The sequence below is a fragment of the Tachypleus tridentatus genome, chromosome 8, assembly GCF_004210375.1.
Source record: "Tachypleus tridentatus isolate NWPU-2018 chromosome 8, ASM421037v1, whole genome shotgun sequence".
Taxonomy (NCBI): domain Eukaryota; kingdom Metazoa; phylum Arthropoda; class Merostomata; order Xiphosura; family Limulidae; genus Tachypleus; species Tachypleus tridentatus.
This window is the reverse complement of record NC_134832.1, coordinates 143100328-143115485: the sequence shown is the minus strand read 5'-3', so window position 1 is coordinate 143115485 and position 15158 is coordinate 143100328. Positions and strand designations below refer to the sequence as shown.

The 15158-nt window shown below is 32.8% G+C and overlaps 3 protein-coding genes across 4 annotated transcripts in view; 1 reads left to right on the top strand and 2 right to left on the bottom strand.

Moving 5' to 3' along the window:
* Positions 1 to 74: 74 nt before the first annotated feature.
* Positions 75 to 10444, top strand: LOC143223654 (peroxiredoxin 2-like). 2 transcript variants are annotated; one of them, XM_076451895.1, is made up of 6 exons: positions 75 to 96; positions 7876 to 8029; positions 8406 to 8522; positions 9613 to 9735; positions 9865 to 9995; positions 10165 to 10444. In XM_076451895.1, the coding sequence occupies exons 2-6, from the start codon at positions 7890 to 7892 to the stop codon at positions 10245 to 10247; spliced, it is 594 nt and encodes a 197-aa protein (XP_076308010.1). In that variant the 5' UTR covers positions 75 to 96; positions 7876 to 7889; the 3' UTR covers positions 10248 to 10444. The 2 variants fall into 2 exon arrangements, with proteins under 2 accessions (XP_076308010.1, XP_076308009.1); XM_076451894.1 differs by lacking the exon at positions 75 to 96 and adding an exon at positions 2649 to 2781.
* On the bottom strand, positions 3676 to 4533 carry LOC143224034 (general transcription factor II-I repeat domain-containing protein 2B-like). Its single transcript, XM_076452496.1, has one exon. It carries the CDS (start codon positions 4531 to 4533, stop codon positions 3676 to 3678), a length of 858 nt encoding a protein of 285 aa, XP_076308611.1.
* Positions 10445 to 10500: 56 nt separating the features above from the next.
* LOC143224033 (transportin-1-like) overlaps positions 10501 to 15158 on the bottom strand; it is a 56465-nt gene continuing 51807 nt past the window's right edge. Inside the window, exons 21-23 of the mRNA XM_076452495.1 lie at positions 14683 to 14857; positions 14267 to 14382; positions 10501 to 13708 (exon numbers count right to left, since the gene is read on the bottom strand). Coding sequence (XP_076308610.1) covers positions 14275 to 14382; positions 14683 to 14857 — 283 coding nt within the window. The 3' untranslated portion in view covers positions 10501 to 13708; positions 14267 to 14274. The remainder of the gene's footprint in view (positions 13709 to 14266; positions 14383 to 14682; positions 14858 to 15158) is intronic.

Here is a 15158-nt window from a genome sequence, read left to right as displayed (position 1 = left end):
AGAAGATCCAGGTGAAGAGACAACCAGTATTTACATATCCGGACTTAAAACATCATGGTGGAAGGGGGCGATTTAAAAATTTTGAGACTCACTTCCGTAAGCTTGTAGAATTTCAATATTCCTATTTTAGTTTTAACAATATATTTATCTCAACATCTTTTATTACATCGTGGGAGAAATCACTAATGCTGAAACATTATATAACATTATTTATACTTTCGTTATTAAGATATTTTCAAATATACTGATTACCTAATTTTATAGGATTGGTAACGCAATAATTTGATGCATACAGAAATTATATTAAGTTATAGTTCTGAAAAACAATTAATTAATTCTTCTTTTATATGATTAAAAAAAACACTTTAGTAGGACGTGTAACAGAGAGTGCTTCAGAGCAAGAAAGTATGAAACATGAAGACATAATATTAACTAATATTGATAACACTATTTAGGTAGAGTATTCAAGAGAAACAGTAGTTGAATGGACAGCAGTTTCATTAATGATGACAATATGTGGGAAGAGGTGTAATTTAGATGAACACCTCTATCACATATCAATTAGTAGTGCAACTGAAACATATTCAAAATTATCGTTAATACAATTTATGGTTAAAAAAATCAAAAACAGGTTCCAATTCTTAGTTTTTGGAAGTTCCGACAGAATTAAAGCTCTGGCTACAAAACGCGCGAACAGATGACTCAATACATGTGCTGCAAGAAATGTAGGTTTTGAAATCCAAGATGAACATTTCTAAATTAAAGGGGTGGGGATTATGCTATTTGGCATGTCCGCATACATCAATTGAACAAAACTTGGCCCATTGAAAAAACGGGGTGTTTATATTAATGAGAAGCACTTAGGACAAAGACCTTTCTCGAAGGCCTGGTATGGTCATAAGGTAAGGATACTCGACTCGCAAATTGAGAGTCGCGGGTTCGAATCCCCGTCACACCAAACATGCTCGTCCTTTCAGCTGTGGGGATGTTATAATGTTTGGTCAATCCCAGTATTCGTTGATAAAAGTGTAGCCCCAGAGTTGGCGGTGGTTGTTGATGACTAGTTGCCTTCCCTCTTGCATTTCATTGCTCAATTAGGGATGGCTAGCGCAGATAACCCTCGTTATTTAAATGCAAACCAAACCTTTCTCGAAGAAGATAATATTTGATTATTTTTCTAATACTTTAGATTCACCGGACCTTTTATGTTAATTTTTATTTTTTTTTTGTTTCTACTACCCACAAAATGAGATTTTTAAAACAAATTTTTTACCCACTAGACACCACGATTTATTGAAATATCTAAAACCTTCCGAAAATTAGTGAAGAAAACTACAAATAACATCTTGATTCTTAACTTATATCATGATTAAGGCTTCTGATTTGTAGTTTTACTTGTACAAAAAATAATAAACGAAATCAATGTTCTTAAAGTAAATACGGGAGACAGTTATTCAATTTATTGGGTCCCAGCATGGCCACGTGGTTAAGGCACTCGACTCATAATCTGAGGGTGGTGGATTCGAATCCCGGTTACACGAAATATGCTCACCTTGGGACGTTATAACGTGACGGCCAATCCCACTATTCGTTAGTAAAAAAGTAGCCCAAGAGTTGGTGATGACTAACTGCCTTCCCACCTAGTCTTACGCACGAAATTTAAAATAAACCAAACCTTCAGAGAAATGTAGTAATAAAGATTGCTGCATTTTCTAGGTCCAGTAAATTGCTTTTTGTTTTAAATTTCGCACAAAGCTACATGAGGGCTCTCTGTACTAGCTGTCCCTAATTTAGCAGTGTAAGACTAGAAGAAAAGCAGCTAGTCATCACCACCCACTGCCAACTCTTGGGCTACTCTTTTACCAACGAAAAGTGGGATTAACCGTCACATTATAATACCTCCACGACTGAAAAGGCGAGCATGTTTGGTGTGAAGGGGATTGGAAACTGCGACCCTTGGACTACGAGTCAAGTGCCTTAATCACCTAGCCTCCTCTGAAGGTAAAAAAACTTTTCGTCCATTAGTCGTAAGTTTGTATTTATAATTCAATGCATTACCTGCTCCTACAACACTTTATCATAAGTATAATGTTTTGTAGCTGTTGTTACTCCCATAAAATAAATTAGTATGCGGACAATATACGGTATATTAGTATATTAATTACAATATTAGAAGCGACCATCTCGAAAAACACTGATTCTAAGATATCTAAATAATAATGTAAAACAGCTAAAAATAAGCACCGATTTATCAAAAAAACAGGAGCCCTAATCGTAGATTTGATGGAATACACTATTTTTGTAATCTCATAGTAATTGAGTTTTATCGTACTGCTCATAATCTATGTAAAATATATTAATTTAACACAAATAGTGAATGGTTTTATAACAAAAAATAAAAACATTAATTAATATAGGGTATTTAATACACAAATTAGCATTAAACACACAAAACGGTGGAATATGTTATATATTTTCCTTCATATTAATACAAAATTCCACTATCAAAACACTGAAACTAAAAACTTGTTACCGGATCTTTTCTCATTCGAACAACTTTGAGAAACAACAGAATCGGCTTTCAGTTGCTATTGGTAATGTTTTAACCTTGTGAGTCATATTATGAGTATAGTCACGTGATATTTCAGGGTAAAACCGCGCTAACCGGGTAAAAACTGCGTGTGATTGCTGGCTTCAGTTCTATTCGGTACGAACGACAGAGATCGAAAAATCTTGCGTGAAATAACTCATTTTTAATAAGATAACGAAGGTATCAAAAAGGTATGTGTTTATTTTAAATAGTATTTTATTGGTAATATTTCATTTTAAATGTAAATACTGAAATCATTACACTTTCTTTTTCTCCTAATTTTTAATTTGTAATAAAAATCAACTTCTTTAGTGTCGAATGATATCGTAGATTTGAACATACAAGTGTCCGTAACATTATGGAATAACACACTAGTGAGAGATTTTATAACCATTGCAAACATTTAAAATTACAGATAATTTTCGGTTTACAACCGTTAATGTCTCCCATCTTGAGGCATATGTCCCTGTTAATGGTTGGTGAATACGAAGTAGTAAAATGTATTTTATTTACCCTTAGAAATTTAGCATCCTAAACTTTTCAACCTTAATAGTAGCCTCATGAAGTAATAAAAATATGTGAAGCCAATATTTTGTGTGTAGCAATATATTAATCGTTCTGTAGCAGAGCTACATATAGTTCTAACGAGACCTTTCGCCCAGTTAACATTGCTTTTCACACCGGCTGAGAGAGAGTATTAGATATTTGACAATGGTTTAGAACAGTGATGGCGAACCTTTTAGAGATTGCGTGCCTCAATTGTTACCCAAAATTATTTTGTCTGTCCGAACGTGCCAGGATTTTCATAAAAATGACAGTTACTTTCCAATAAAAAACCGACTTTTTGATGAGTATCTTTATTTTTAAAAAAGTCGAATTACAAAAGTTTCAATGAAACTAATAAATAGCCTTTACTTAAAATTTGTATATTTTGTCTTGAATTTTATTAAATCAATGCGATCTCTGCTGTTGTGAACACTCGGATAACTTGTTAATTGATTGTTCATATTTTGTTGATTTGAGAGCAACACATGCAGCACTCAGTTCATCTGTAAGCTTGTTTCTTCTGTCTGATTTGATGAAATTCAAAGTTGAAAACAGCTGCTCACAAGCGTAAGATGATCCAAAGTAAGAAAAGCTATTCCAAGTAATTTCATTGACTTAAAATTAATTGGCAAAGAATTCCACGCTTTAAGAATTTCATTTTCACAACTCTTTGCAACGTTTTCTTCCAAGATCTCTCCACACTCTATTTTCTCAAGTGTTTTACGCAGGGCACAGAATTTATTAGGCCAAGTATAGTTTTCCTGAAATTCTACCAGCTCCATTTCTAGAGTTTTCAAACTCAACCAGTGTAAACAGGAAAGATCGAGATCTTCAAATTCAGTTTTATCGGGAAATGTAAGAAAATACAAAGTTTTTTTTATCTTTCGAAACTGCATAAATCTGTTACTAAAATTCTCCTTCGCTACCGCGATAATGCTTGAAAATTCTTTGGAGATTTCCTGTTTGCTTAAGTAACAGTCCGCAAATGTTGTCGAGTTTTCTAAATGCATTTTCAGATTTGGAAAATATTTGAGTTCCCCACCTTCGATGTCTTTTTCAAAAACTTGCAATTTTCTCTCAAATACCTTTATATCACAGAACATTCTTTCTGCTGTTTTTCCTACTCCTTGTAGTTTTGTGTTCAGTGCATTGAAGTGTGATATAAAGTCTGTAAAGAACATGAGGTTATTAAGCCAAGCCACATCAGTGAGCTGTGGAAAGTCTTGTCCTTTTTCATGCATAAAAAATCTAATTTCGTTCAAGCAAGCAATAAATCTTTCCAGAAAACGTCCTCTGCTCAACCATCGGACATTGTTATACATAAGTAAAGTACTATATTGTGCTTGAACCTCATCAAGAAGTGTTTGAAACTGACGAAAATGAAGAGCACGAGTCATAATGTAATTCACCATTTTTGTAACATCTTTGAGTATATCATCTAATTTTTTGCTACTTTCTTTTGCACAAAGAGCTTCTTGATGTATAATACAATGAAACTGGATGACTTGATGTTTTATTTTGTTCTCAAACAACTTTATGAAACCAGATGTTGACCCAATCATACATGGTGCTCCATCACTAGTGATCGAAACTGTCTTTTCGGGCTTAATACTTTGTGTCAAAAAAACATTCCATCACAGCATTGTAAATATCTACTCCTTGTGTTCTTCCGGGTAAAGAAATCAGTTTCACCAATTCTTCCCTCATGGAGTCACCAACAGCATAACGCAAAATTACTGCTAACCTTGCATAATTATTTATATCCGTACTCTCATCCAAACACATGGAGTAACAAGAAGCCTTTTGTAAATCAGTACTGAGTTGTTGATTGACATCATTTGCCATACGAAGATACGATCTTTCACGGTATTTCTGCTAAGTGGTACCTCACAGATTCGTTGTAAAATTTCACGTTTATTTGAAAAATCACTAAAAAGGGAATCACTTCCAGCTAACATAGTCGTTTTTATGAAATCTCCATCAGATAGATACGTACCATGTTTAGCGATACATAATGAAATTTGAAAGCTGGCCTTCGTCAAATGATTAGGTTTAGAAAAAAGTTTCCAAGATTAAGACATTGAGAATGATATTTCCTCAGTTCGTTTGCAAGAAATTCCTCCTTTTCTGTTTCATCAAGTCAGCAACATTTTTGTGGTTGGTTTCAAAATGCCGTTTGACACTTGAAGTACGACACGCAACTCTTTAACCACATAAAATACATAACGCTTGTCCGTTGCGTTCAATGGTTCTAAATAATTTTGTCCAATTTTCTTGAAATAATCGTCCACTATCCATTAGCTTTGCATTCATTTTTGGTATAACTTAAACACACAAAAGTAAAGTTTAATGAAACAAACTTTTAAAAATTTACTTAAACAAAGAACAGTTAAATATTTAAACAAATTAAATTGGCCCGTTTCGTCAATGTAGCTTTTTTAATGCCATGATAATGTGGAGTGCAAAATTTAAAACTAAACACGATTGGTTGAAAAATATTCTCAAGTTAATCAATAGTTTATAATGTTTTGCATTTTTAGCTGCATTTAGCTTGTATTATATTCAAATTTTCAATAAAATTACAAAGAATGATTTATGACAAGTTTTCTGTATAATTCTTCATGACTGCAGAATAATAAGTAACCGATATAATTATTTATTCATTTTGGTTGAAGACCAATACGAATAGATGTAATGACTTACGATGCCACCCCCGTCGTTTAAAAGGTTCGACATGCAACCTGTAGGGATAATATCCCTTGGATATATTATAGTATTAATCTAACCCGAAGTAGAGACAAGGGCTGACGTTAAGGCACATTAAACTGGGAACAACGATTTCCCAGGCTTTACCGATCCTACCGGGAATATCCCTAGGTCTAGTGTTAGCTACACTTACGCGCATTGCCTCCTCTGCACCACGAGGAGGTCCTGAAAATCGAAGTACTTGAACCCTAGTGCTCTCAGGTCATGCCACCTCTCATAATTACCTAGCTCGCTACATACTTCTTAGCAAAGATGCGGGAATCATATCACGTGCCAGCAATCGTGGCCTTGCGTGCCACCTCTGGCACGCGGTTCGCCATCACTGGTTTAGATGTCTAGCATATTTTTTGTTTGCCTGTTCTTACTTTCATGCACTAAAGAAATGACTGCAAGACGTGGAACAAGTAATGTAAGAATGTTAAAACACACATGTATAACAAAAACTTATTACGTACAATCAGTGATGACGAGAAACCCACTTGTTGAGAAATTTATATGCAAAACGGCTCGGTCTGAAAACACTTTTACATAGAAGGTCGAAACGTTGTTCGCTCTTCTTCTATGTAAAAGTGTTTTCTCAGCCCTACGTACAACGTTTCGAGCAGGCATTATAAAACGAACAGTGTTACGTGTAAAAATAGTCTTGTTGCATAAAGTTAGACACTTAAACCTGGTTTAAATTTAATGTTAACGTTATTCATGTGTCACAATTACTGTTATAGAATTGACGGTATACTTATATCTCAACTTAGAAACTTTGTTCAAAATTACATGTAAAAACGTTACAGATTTTCATTGTTTAATGTATTAATATCAGAGCAATCTTACTGCTATACTATTTTCTTTCATGATAACGTGCAACTCTAAGGAAATAAGCAGTAATTTTGATTTTGTCACAAATAGGAGATCGTAATTGAAGTGACCTATATTTGGTAGTGTCAACATACTGGGTAAAGTTTGATTTTAGAATCCATGTATAAATACTGATTGTTTAAAATGCAGATTTACTAAATAATTGTTGAGAATATTGATGTAACAGTAATTAAACCAATATGTCTATTCAGAACTAGTTTCTTTAACCAAGAATGAAAATGGAAAATATTACTTTGAATAAAGCCGTCCAAAATCAAAGCTTTTGTATTTCACTGCTCCAAAATAAAATAAAGATAGAAGTTAGTTGATTAAGCATAATACTGCCTGTATTAGTTTATAATTGTTTATATAAAATTAACAGTAACAAAGCAAACAAAATCAAGAGGAAGAACTGCGTTAAAAAAAAAAAGCAAATCCAAACCTCTGGCTAATTATATTAGTTTGTTATAACTTAAAAAAAACAAACGAACAACACGCTACACTAATTGAAACGACCACAGTGTACAAACTCTGATGTGGGATATAAAATATATTCTAGGTTTTGGAGGTGACTGCGAAAGTATTGGTTAGGGACGTTTTATATTCCATATATAGCCTGTACCCTGGAGTCCTGCGGCGTGTTTTGTTTGTGGTTATAACAATATATATAAACACACAAAATAAATAAAAGAATTTGAATAGTAAATTACCAACCAGTGACAAATTGAAGGTTAATCTTACTAGCCATTATATCTGAAAATTAATCCATACTGATGTTTGAACGTCCATTTAGTTTTGAATGTTTCAATTACTGTGCGTAAGATAATTACATATGTTGTCAAAATCAGTTAACAAATAAACAGTATTATATCCTATTATTCTGGATTTTTTTAGAGTGCAGGTTTTTTTTTATGCTGTTTCCCCTCTCATAAGCAAAAGCTTTAAATTTTATATATAACTGCATCCTTATGACCGAATGAATAAGTAAAACTAGAGGGACAAATTTTCATTATTTGGCTAATCTCATGGGATACTACTGCATTAGTGAATTATATATTTCCTGTATGTTTGTCTACTACTAAGGCATGAGATAAGGTAAAAAGTTTACATTTTGTCTGCAGGAAATAATAAAATCATGACTGGAAATCTTCCTGCTCTTACCAAGCCTGCCCCAGACTTCAGTGGGACAGCTATAATAGATGGTGAATTCAGGGAAATCAAGCTTTCAGACTACAAAGGAAAATATCTAGTTTTATTCTTCTATCCACTAGACTTGTAAGTTCAGTGTATTTATAAGATTGTAAAACATTTCCTTAAGTACTAAGGCATATCTTAACCTATAAATTTGGTTACTAATTGATATGCTTAAAGTGCACGAAAGTCAAAAATTGATGGTTAAGTTTATAAATTTCTCAATAAAAGTGTGGTACAAGTGTTCAGATAATCTAAAAGTTTAGTTTGTGAAATAAATTAGATGGTTTAAAAGAAAGCATATTTGAAAAAGTCCATAATGTTAAGTGTTATACAGTTGCTGATCACTTAACAGGTAGTGTCGTTTAAAAACTTGTTACTTTCCAACTATTCCTTATATTTTAATGATCTATAGGCTCGAATAATTTAATACATTAACTGGGTTACTTTTTGTTGACAGCACTTTTGTGTGTCCCACTGAGATCATATCATTTAGTGACAGAGTAGAGGAGTTTAAGAATATTGGATGTGAAGTAGTGGCATGCTCCACAGACAGCCACTTTAGTCATCTAGCTTGGTAAGTAAAATTAATTCTTGAGTAATTCTTTTCAATATGGTATCACAAGATAAAGTGCTGAAATGTCACTTCTGTCTGAGCTATCCAGGCTACTGACAAATAATATTAAATTTCTTGGAACATTCACATTTTTCTATGAAAAGTTATGGTTTTAAAGAAAATATTACTTAAATTTCTATATTAATCACAACAAATTTATTTGTCCCTTATGTAACGGCTCCTAGGTTTTGCTGGGCTAGTCTCAATGGAAGGTTGTGGGATTATAGTTTAGAACAAGGGGCATGTTTATAGGGTTTCACAACCATTTTCATCCTACATTATTAGACATTTATTATTCACATAACTAGATAGACAGATGTTCCTTACAAAGTTTCTATAGCACAACATACACAGTGTGTAGGAGGACACACGTCTCAGAGACTGCAATAATACAAACTCGGATGAAGTTAATACAACAACCATCAGAAGGTTGATATGAAGAACAATGAGTTATACTCACTTCCTTCTTTGATCAACACCCATCAAATAATTACACAACACTGTGGAAGGATGTTAAAGAGTGGGAACAGAAAGCATCCATCCCACTGCTACCTTGGCTGCTATCTATATATATAAATTCACTTTGACCATAGTCATGTACTATGTTTTAACTATGGGCATATTGTGTTAATAATGAATGTTGTAATACAACAATGTGAAAGCTAGGAGTTTTGTGTTATTTTATCATAACATTCACCCCCCACATTTTTCAAAGTTCATAACCAAGGTACTTCATGCTTGGTTGTTATTTAATTTACTGAAGTAATAGAATAATTAATCATGCTAAACATTGGAGAAGTGACCTAATTCTATAGTGTTACTTGGCTCTCTTGCAAGTAGCTAGTTAAACAATTTAAGTTTATAGCAAAGTTCCTTTCAAACACAGTTTAAAAAATGTAATAGAAACCACAATATTTTAAACTGTTAAAAGTTCATCCATAACTAAGGTTGACTGAATTTAGTGAGTATAATTCTATTGTGCCAATATCTTAACATACAAAATGGTGAAATAACTACAAAATCTGTTGTAAAGCAATTTTGTCCACACAAGGGTGAACACTCCAAGAAAAGAAGGTGGTTTAGGAAACATGAAAATACCTTTGTTGGCAGATAAGAGTTTAGATATTGCTAGAAATTACGGTGTCCTGAAAGAAGATGAAGGAATTGCATTCAGGTAAGTTCTTTCCTTTATCAGTTGAAATCTAGTTCTAGTTTCTTGTCACTGAAATTTTTCTTATTAATGAACAATTAAATTTAACTGACCAGAAAGTAGCTCTAACTTTGTTTTTCAACACATGTGCAGAGGACTTTTCATAATTGATGAGCATCAGAAATTGAGACAGATTACTGTGAATGACCTTCCTGTAGGCCGATCAGTGGATGAAACTTTACGCTTGGTACAGGCATTCCAGTTCACTGACAAACATGGAGAAGGTCAGTCTTGCTACAAATCTTAAGATTTCATTTTAAATTCAAACAACTATTTTGCAACTTCCACAATATTTTCATAGTTTGTAGTTTAGTATGTGTTCTTCATTGTAGTTATAGTGTTAACAAACTGTGTTCATTCAGGCATTCTGTAAATAAAATATTCTTTATATAGTGTGTCCAGCTGGTTGGAAGCCAGGAGATGATACCATGAAACCAAACCCAGTGGAGAGTAAGGAGTACTTCTCCAAACAGTAAATAATTACAAGAAAAACTCAAGGAATGGAGAAAGTTTTGCATTTCTGAAAACCTTATTCTGTTGGCAGTGGTGTAAAACAGACAGGAAACTCACTGCATGCATATGGTTGTTTCTTTCTGAAATAAAACGTCCAGCAGTCTCTGACATCATGTAGTACATTCACCAATAAATCGTTTAGGCTGAATTTAACCTTAAAGGCCTGTGGTGCAGAAGTCTAATTTATAACTCTATAACCTCTGCCAACAAAGAAGCAAATTTAACAGAACAATGAAGTTTATTGAGCTAAAACAAGCAATTTTTTCCAAATACAGCTGATCCATTAATCAACAATTTGTACTTATGTTAAACTTACAGCTATCATTTCCTTAAAGTAGTACTTACAATTATGGCCCCAAGGTCTGGAGAGTTTAATAGCCTATTATGATAACAATGATGAAAACACACATTCATTCCAGCACAATGACATAAAACAAATGTATGAAAAATCAATATTTTTTCAACATGCTATATGAAATAGACAACCTAATTTTACTGCTGCTATAATGACAATGTCACATTCAATACATTATCCTACAAAATATTTATATATTTTACAATATTAAAATTAAGAGGATATAGGATGACAGACAAACTTTAAAGTTTTATTTATGTGGCCTTGAGTACGGCTGCTCTCCATCATACATTGCACTTGTTAAACACTAATAAAATAAACATTGCTTTAAGTTAACTGAAAACAACTACTGAATTTTTTTACAAAACTTACTTATAATTTAAATGACTGATTTATATTAGAAAGACTAGTGTAATTTAAGTATGGCCTTTTCTTATACAGCTATCAATACCACCTAGCCATAATTTCTAATAACAACATAAGGTAGTTCAAAGATGCACAGAAAATACTTTAAATGCATAGTTTAACTATTCCTGGCTATAGGTTAGAACAAGGTTTAAACTTTATGAACATGTGACCAGCTTTATTAAACCTACTATTTCACAATATTTTATAGTGTAGTTCCTAAAAATCATTTTCAAGTTAACAATAAGAACTACTTAAGAACTGCAGAAGCAAGCAACTAATGTAACACTACCACATCCTAATTTTGTTTAGTACTCTATATTATATCAAAATATCTTTTTAACAGGATGGTTAGTACTTCTAAAAACCAATGAACACTATTAGAATAGGGAAGTTACAAGATTATTCACAGTATTAAAACAAAAATAATGTACATTTTGTTCCTCAGTTTACCTCGTATGCTTGTAATAAATGAATATCCACCTTAACTACAAAACTGTTTCTGTACATTTCTGAATCACTTTAAAAATCATTATTAGTTACCACTAGTTTTGAACAAACTAGTTGAAATAGGAAAACTAAACTTAAAACAACCAAAAACTGAAATGTATTATGAAAAGTGACATACTATGTATTACACACCTCTTTACAAGTACAGAATACTGTTACAAAAATGTGTGATTGTATTATTTTTATTTTTTGTAAGGAAAAGTTTTGGGCATTTCTATTATTGGCCTTCAATGACTTATTACAGTTGTAACACAACTGGTGATGAAGATGCATAGTAAATCAAGGGTAAAGTACTCACACATACTGTAGAACACACACACACACACACACATACATACAAAGCATAAAGATGGGGTTACACACACACACAGTCACCCACCCACCCACCCTTTTTCATATATGATCACTTAAAAGAAAAAAAGGTATTACATCACAGCCTAAAAAAAATATCACTTCTGACCAGCATAATGGTGCACCAGCACCTAAAACCTTTTAAAATGAGCATGACTGTGAGGTTATCTAGAAGAATTAAGTACAGTACTTCAAACATGTATCACCAATATAAATAGACCTCAATCCTTTTAGCTGAGACATGATTCTTAACAAATAAAACATGCATGTTCCTACTCCTGCTAAAATCACCACACCAATTTAAATCACTACTTTCTGATTGGTTACATAAAAAGACCAATTAAAATTACATTTTAGCATTATAAGTAAAATGTAATTTCCATCAAATTGACTGTAGTAAATCATACTCTACAATTTAAAAAACAACAAAACGTTTCTGAATAAAGCATTCTCCATAAGAGGTACAAACTGTACTGTTTGAAGTACCTTTTTCACTATACTAAGAACACTCACCAAGGGTTCAATGATTAGTTATGACATTAAAATCTTTTTGTTATGCAGAACTGACTTTGTCCAGATACAATACAATCTCAGAGTTCAAACATGTTGATGGGTATATAACTCCCATCAATTTAAAGTACTTTTACACTTTCCATTAGTACTGAACTTCAAAAACGATGCTACTAAAATTACAAATTAAATTTAAAACAACTCTACTGCAAATACAAATCTCACAGCTGCTCTAATCCTTCATTTATATCACCAACTAATATGTCTCTTTGGGGTACTGGCTTAGGAATACATGCAAGTGTTGGATTCAGTTGAACTTCTGAAGAAACTTATGCTTAATTATAACAAATTAATTTACATCTGCATCACAACCTGCACTCACCTTGAGGAGTGAAGAGCTTGTGATAAGTTTTGTACCCACAATTAAGCGCTACTTTATCACATGTATATAATATATTCTTGAAGGCTCATTTACCTGCCCTCTAATTAATTACCTAACTCCCCAGGATAAAATCTGAGTTGAGCAAACCTCCCCTATCCACTTTGCTCCCCCTTCCCCACAGATGTGCCAATGGGGAACAAGACAGGAACATAAGGCACTTGACATCAACACGTAGACAGCACATGTGGACAAGATGAAGTTGGTGTGAGGCTATCAGGACAAGAATGAGGCAACAAATAAACACTTTCTGAGGAACTGGAGCTCAGGTTTCTATTACATTCCTTCATGACTGGCTGGATTTTGCATGAATAATAATTTTCCTAACACCTAAATACTTAATAAATCATAGTTGAAACCATTACCAGTGGAAATATTTAATACCATAGCTGGTATATTCTCCTGTGGAAAGGACTTAACCATAGCTTTATTCCTCAGAATGTGCAAGTCTTACTTGCTAACTTAAACCTATTTTAGTATAGACTTACAACAAAACTTAACTACTAGTGTTGAGAACCTACTTTCAAACCTAGAGACAGCCACTTAGCAGTTTCTATTGCAACAAGTAACTATAAAATTACCTACTAGAGACAAATCCACAGAGGACATGGCATGTAGTACCATATGCCAAAATAAGAAATTGCTAAAAACTAAATGGCTGTCACTGTAGTCTTATATTATCATAGATTATCTATAAATAAACATGACAAAGCAACTTCTTAACCTAACATCCCATCCGTCTTCCCACTGATGCCCCACCCCTTCCCCTAACATGAAGAATTGTCCCCTTCCCCAGTGGAGTTCACTAATTATGTTCTGTTCTCCTGATGCTTTCAGTGATCTAGTAGAAAGTCCTAAAACAGGAAAAATAAAGATAGGCTATCAAGATTAAATGCATGCAAACTTATATATCACATTATTACTTTTCATCACATATGAATTAAGATCAAAATTTAATAACATGCAACACTAATAAACTACTATAAAATATTCGTTATAAGAAATCCATACTGTGATGGAAGTTGTATTGCAAATATTTTACCTGCAACACCCAGTTTTTACTAGAAAAAATGTATATATTAATCAATAACTACAATATTATATCATTACACCTTCACAAAATGTGAGGTACAGGTCCATGAATATTTAAGATTCAAGTAAATATGGATCAGGCTTTCTAACTTAAAAAATCCTACTGCTCAATTTAAGGAGCACCATGAACAAACAGTTAGTTATATACAAAAAATATCCTATATGCAATCATGTTTTTTTTTGTTTTTTTGTTTTGGTGGAGACTTATTTCATCTTGAAGTATTGACACTTTATCAAGTTATTACAACAGTACAGTACCTATTGTACAAATGATCAATTTGTTTTGGACTACAATAATCATTTAGAAAAAAAATCTTTACCTATGGCTTCAGACACCATAATTGGCTAACAGTCTTTCTTTCAAGGGAGCTGGTAGCTGTTCAGAAAACCGCTTCCAATTAGCTTCACCAACCTGGTTTTTAAATCCATGAAAAATCTAAAAAATTGGAGATGCACATTGTACTCAATACAATGACTATCAACATTGTAAACAAATGCTTCTTAATCCTAAAAAACAAAGAGAGAAAATTCCAAAACAATCACAAATACAAAAAATATAAATCAATAACCACAATTTTTAATAGATCTTTGCAAAATGTGAGCTACGGGCCCATGGATATCTTACATTCACATAGATATGGATCATGCTTTTTAACTTATAAAATACCAATGCTGAATTTAAAGAGCACCATAAACACTTCTTTGCAAAAAATACCTTAGTACTTGAAAGACATACCTCATAGAACATCTGCTTAAGATCTGCCTTAGGGTTAACCCAGGATGCCACTGCATCACAGAAAAAAATAAAGTCTTGTACTACACCTCCAGGATTAACTCCAATCATGCTACAAATTCCTCGAAAGGCAGAATCTTTCTCTTCATTGTCCCGAATGTTACGGAGAGAAGCACACCTTATAAAATTACAAGGGAAAAATATGTTCTAAGATACTTAAAATGTATTTAAGTAAGAATGAGTTATCTGGATAAAACATATATTTTTTTATTCAACATAAAAATTCTCAAACATCTTGACAATGAAATTACCAAGTTGGTCTGGTGGGGAAAAATTTTAATTCAGAAATCAGATCAAATGCATTCCATTATATAAATTATTTTTTTAAATCATATCAATTTTGTACTGTGTTAAACATAGCATTTAATTAACAAGGACAAAATTCCTGTGCAAATTCCCAAAAAATTATAGAATGTAAG

Excerpts from the sequence above, each read along its gene's own strand:
- LOC143224034 (XM_076452496.1), bottom strand. The coding sequence starts at position 4,533 with ATGACTCGTGCTCTTCATTTTCGTCAGTTTCAAACACTTCTTGATGAG.
- LOC143223654 (XM_076451895.1), top strand. The coding sequence starts at position 7,890 with ATGACTGGAAATCTTCCTGCTCTTACCAAGCCTGCCCCAGACTTCAGT. Across the intron at positions 8,523-9,612 it reads CACTTTAGTCATCTAGCTTG|GGTGAACACTCCAAGAAAAG; the intron begins GTAAGTAAAATT and ends TGTCCACACAAG. Across the intron at positions 9,996-10,164 it reads CACTGACAAACATGGAGAAG|TGTGTCCAGCTGGTTGGAAG; the intron begins GTCAGTCTTGCT and ends TTCTTTATATAG.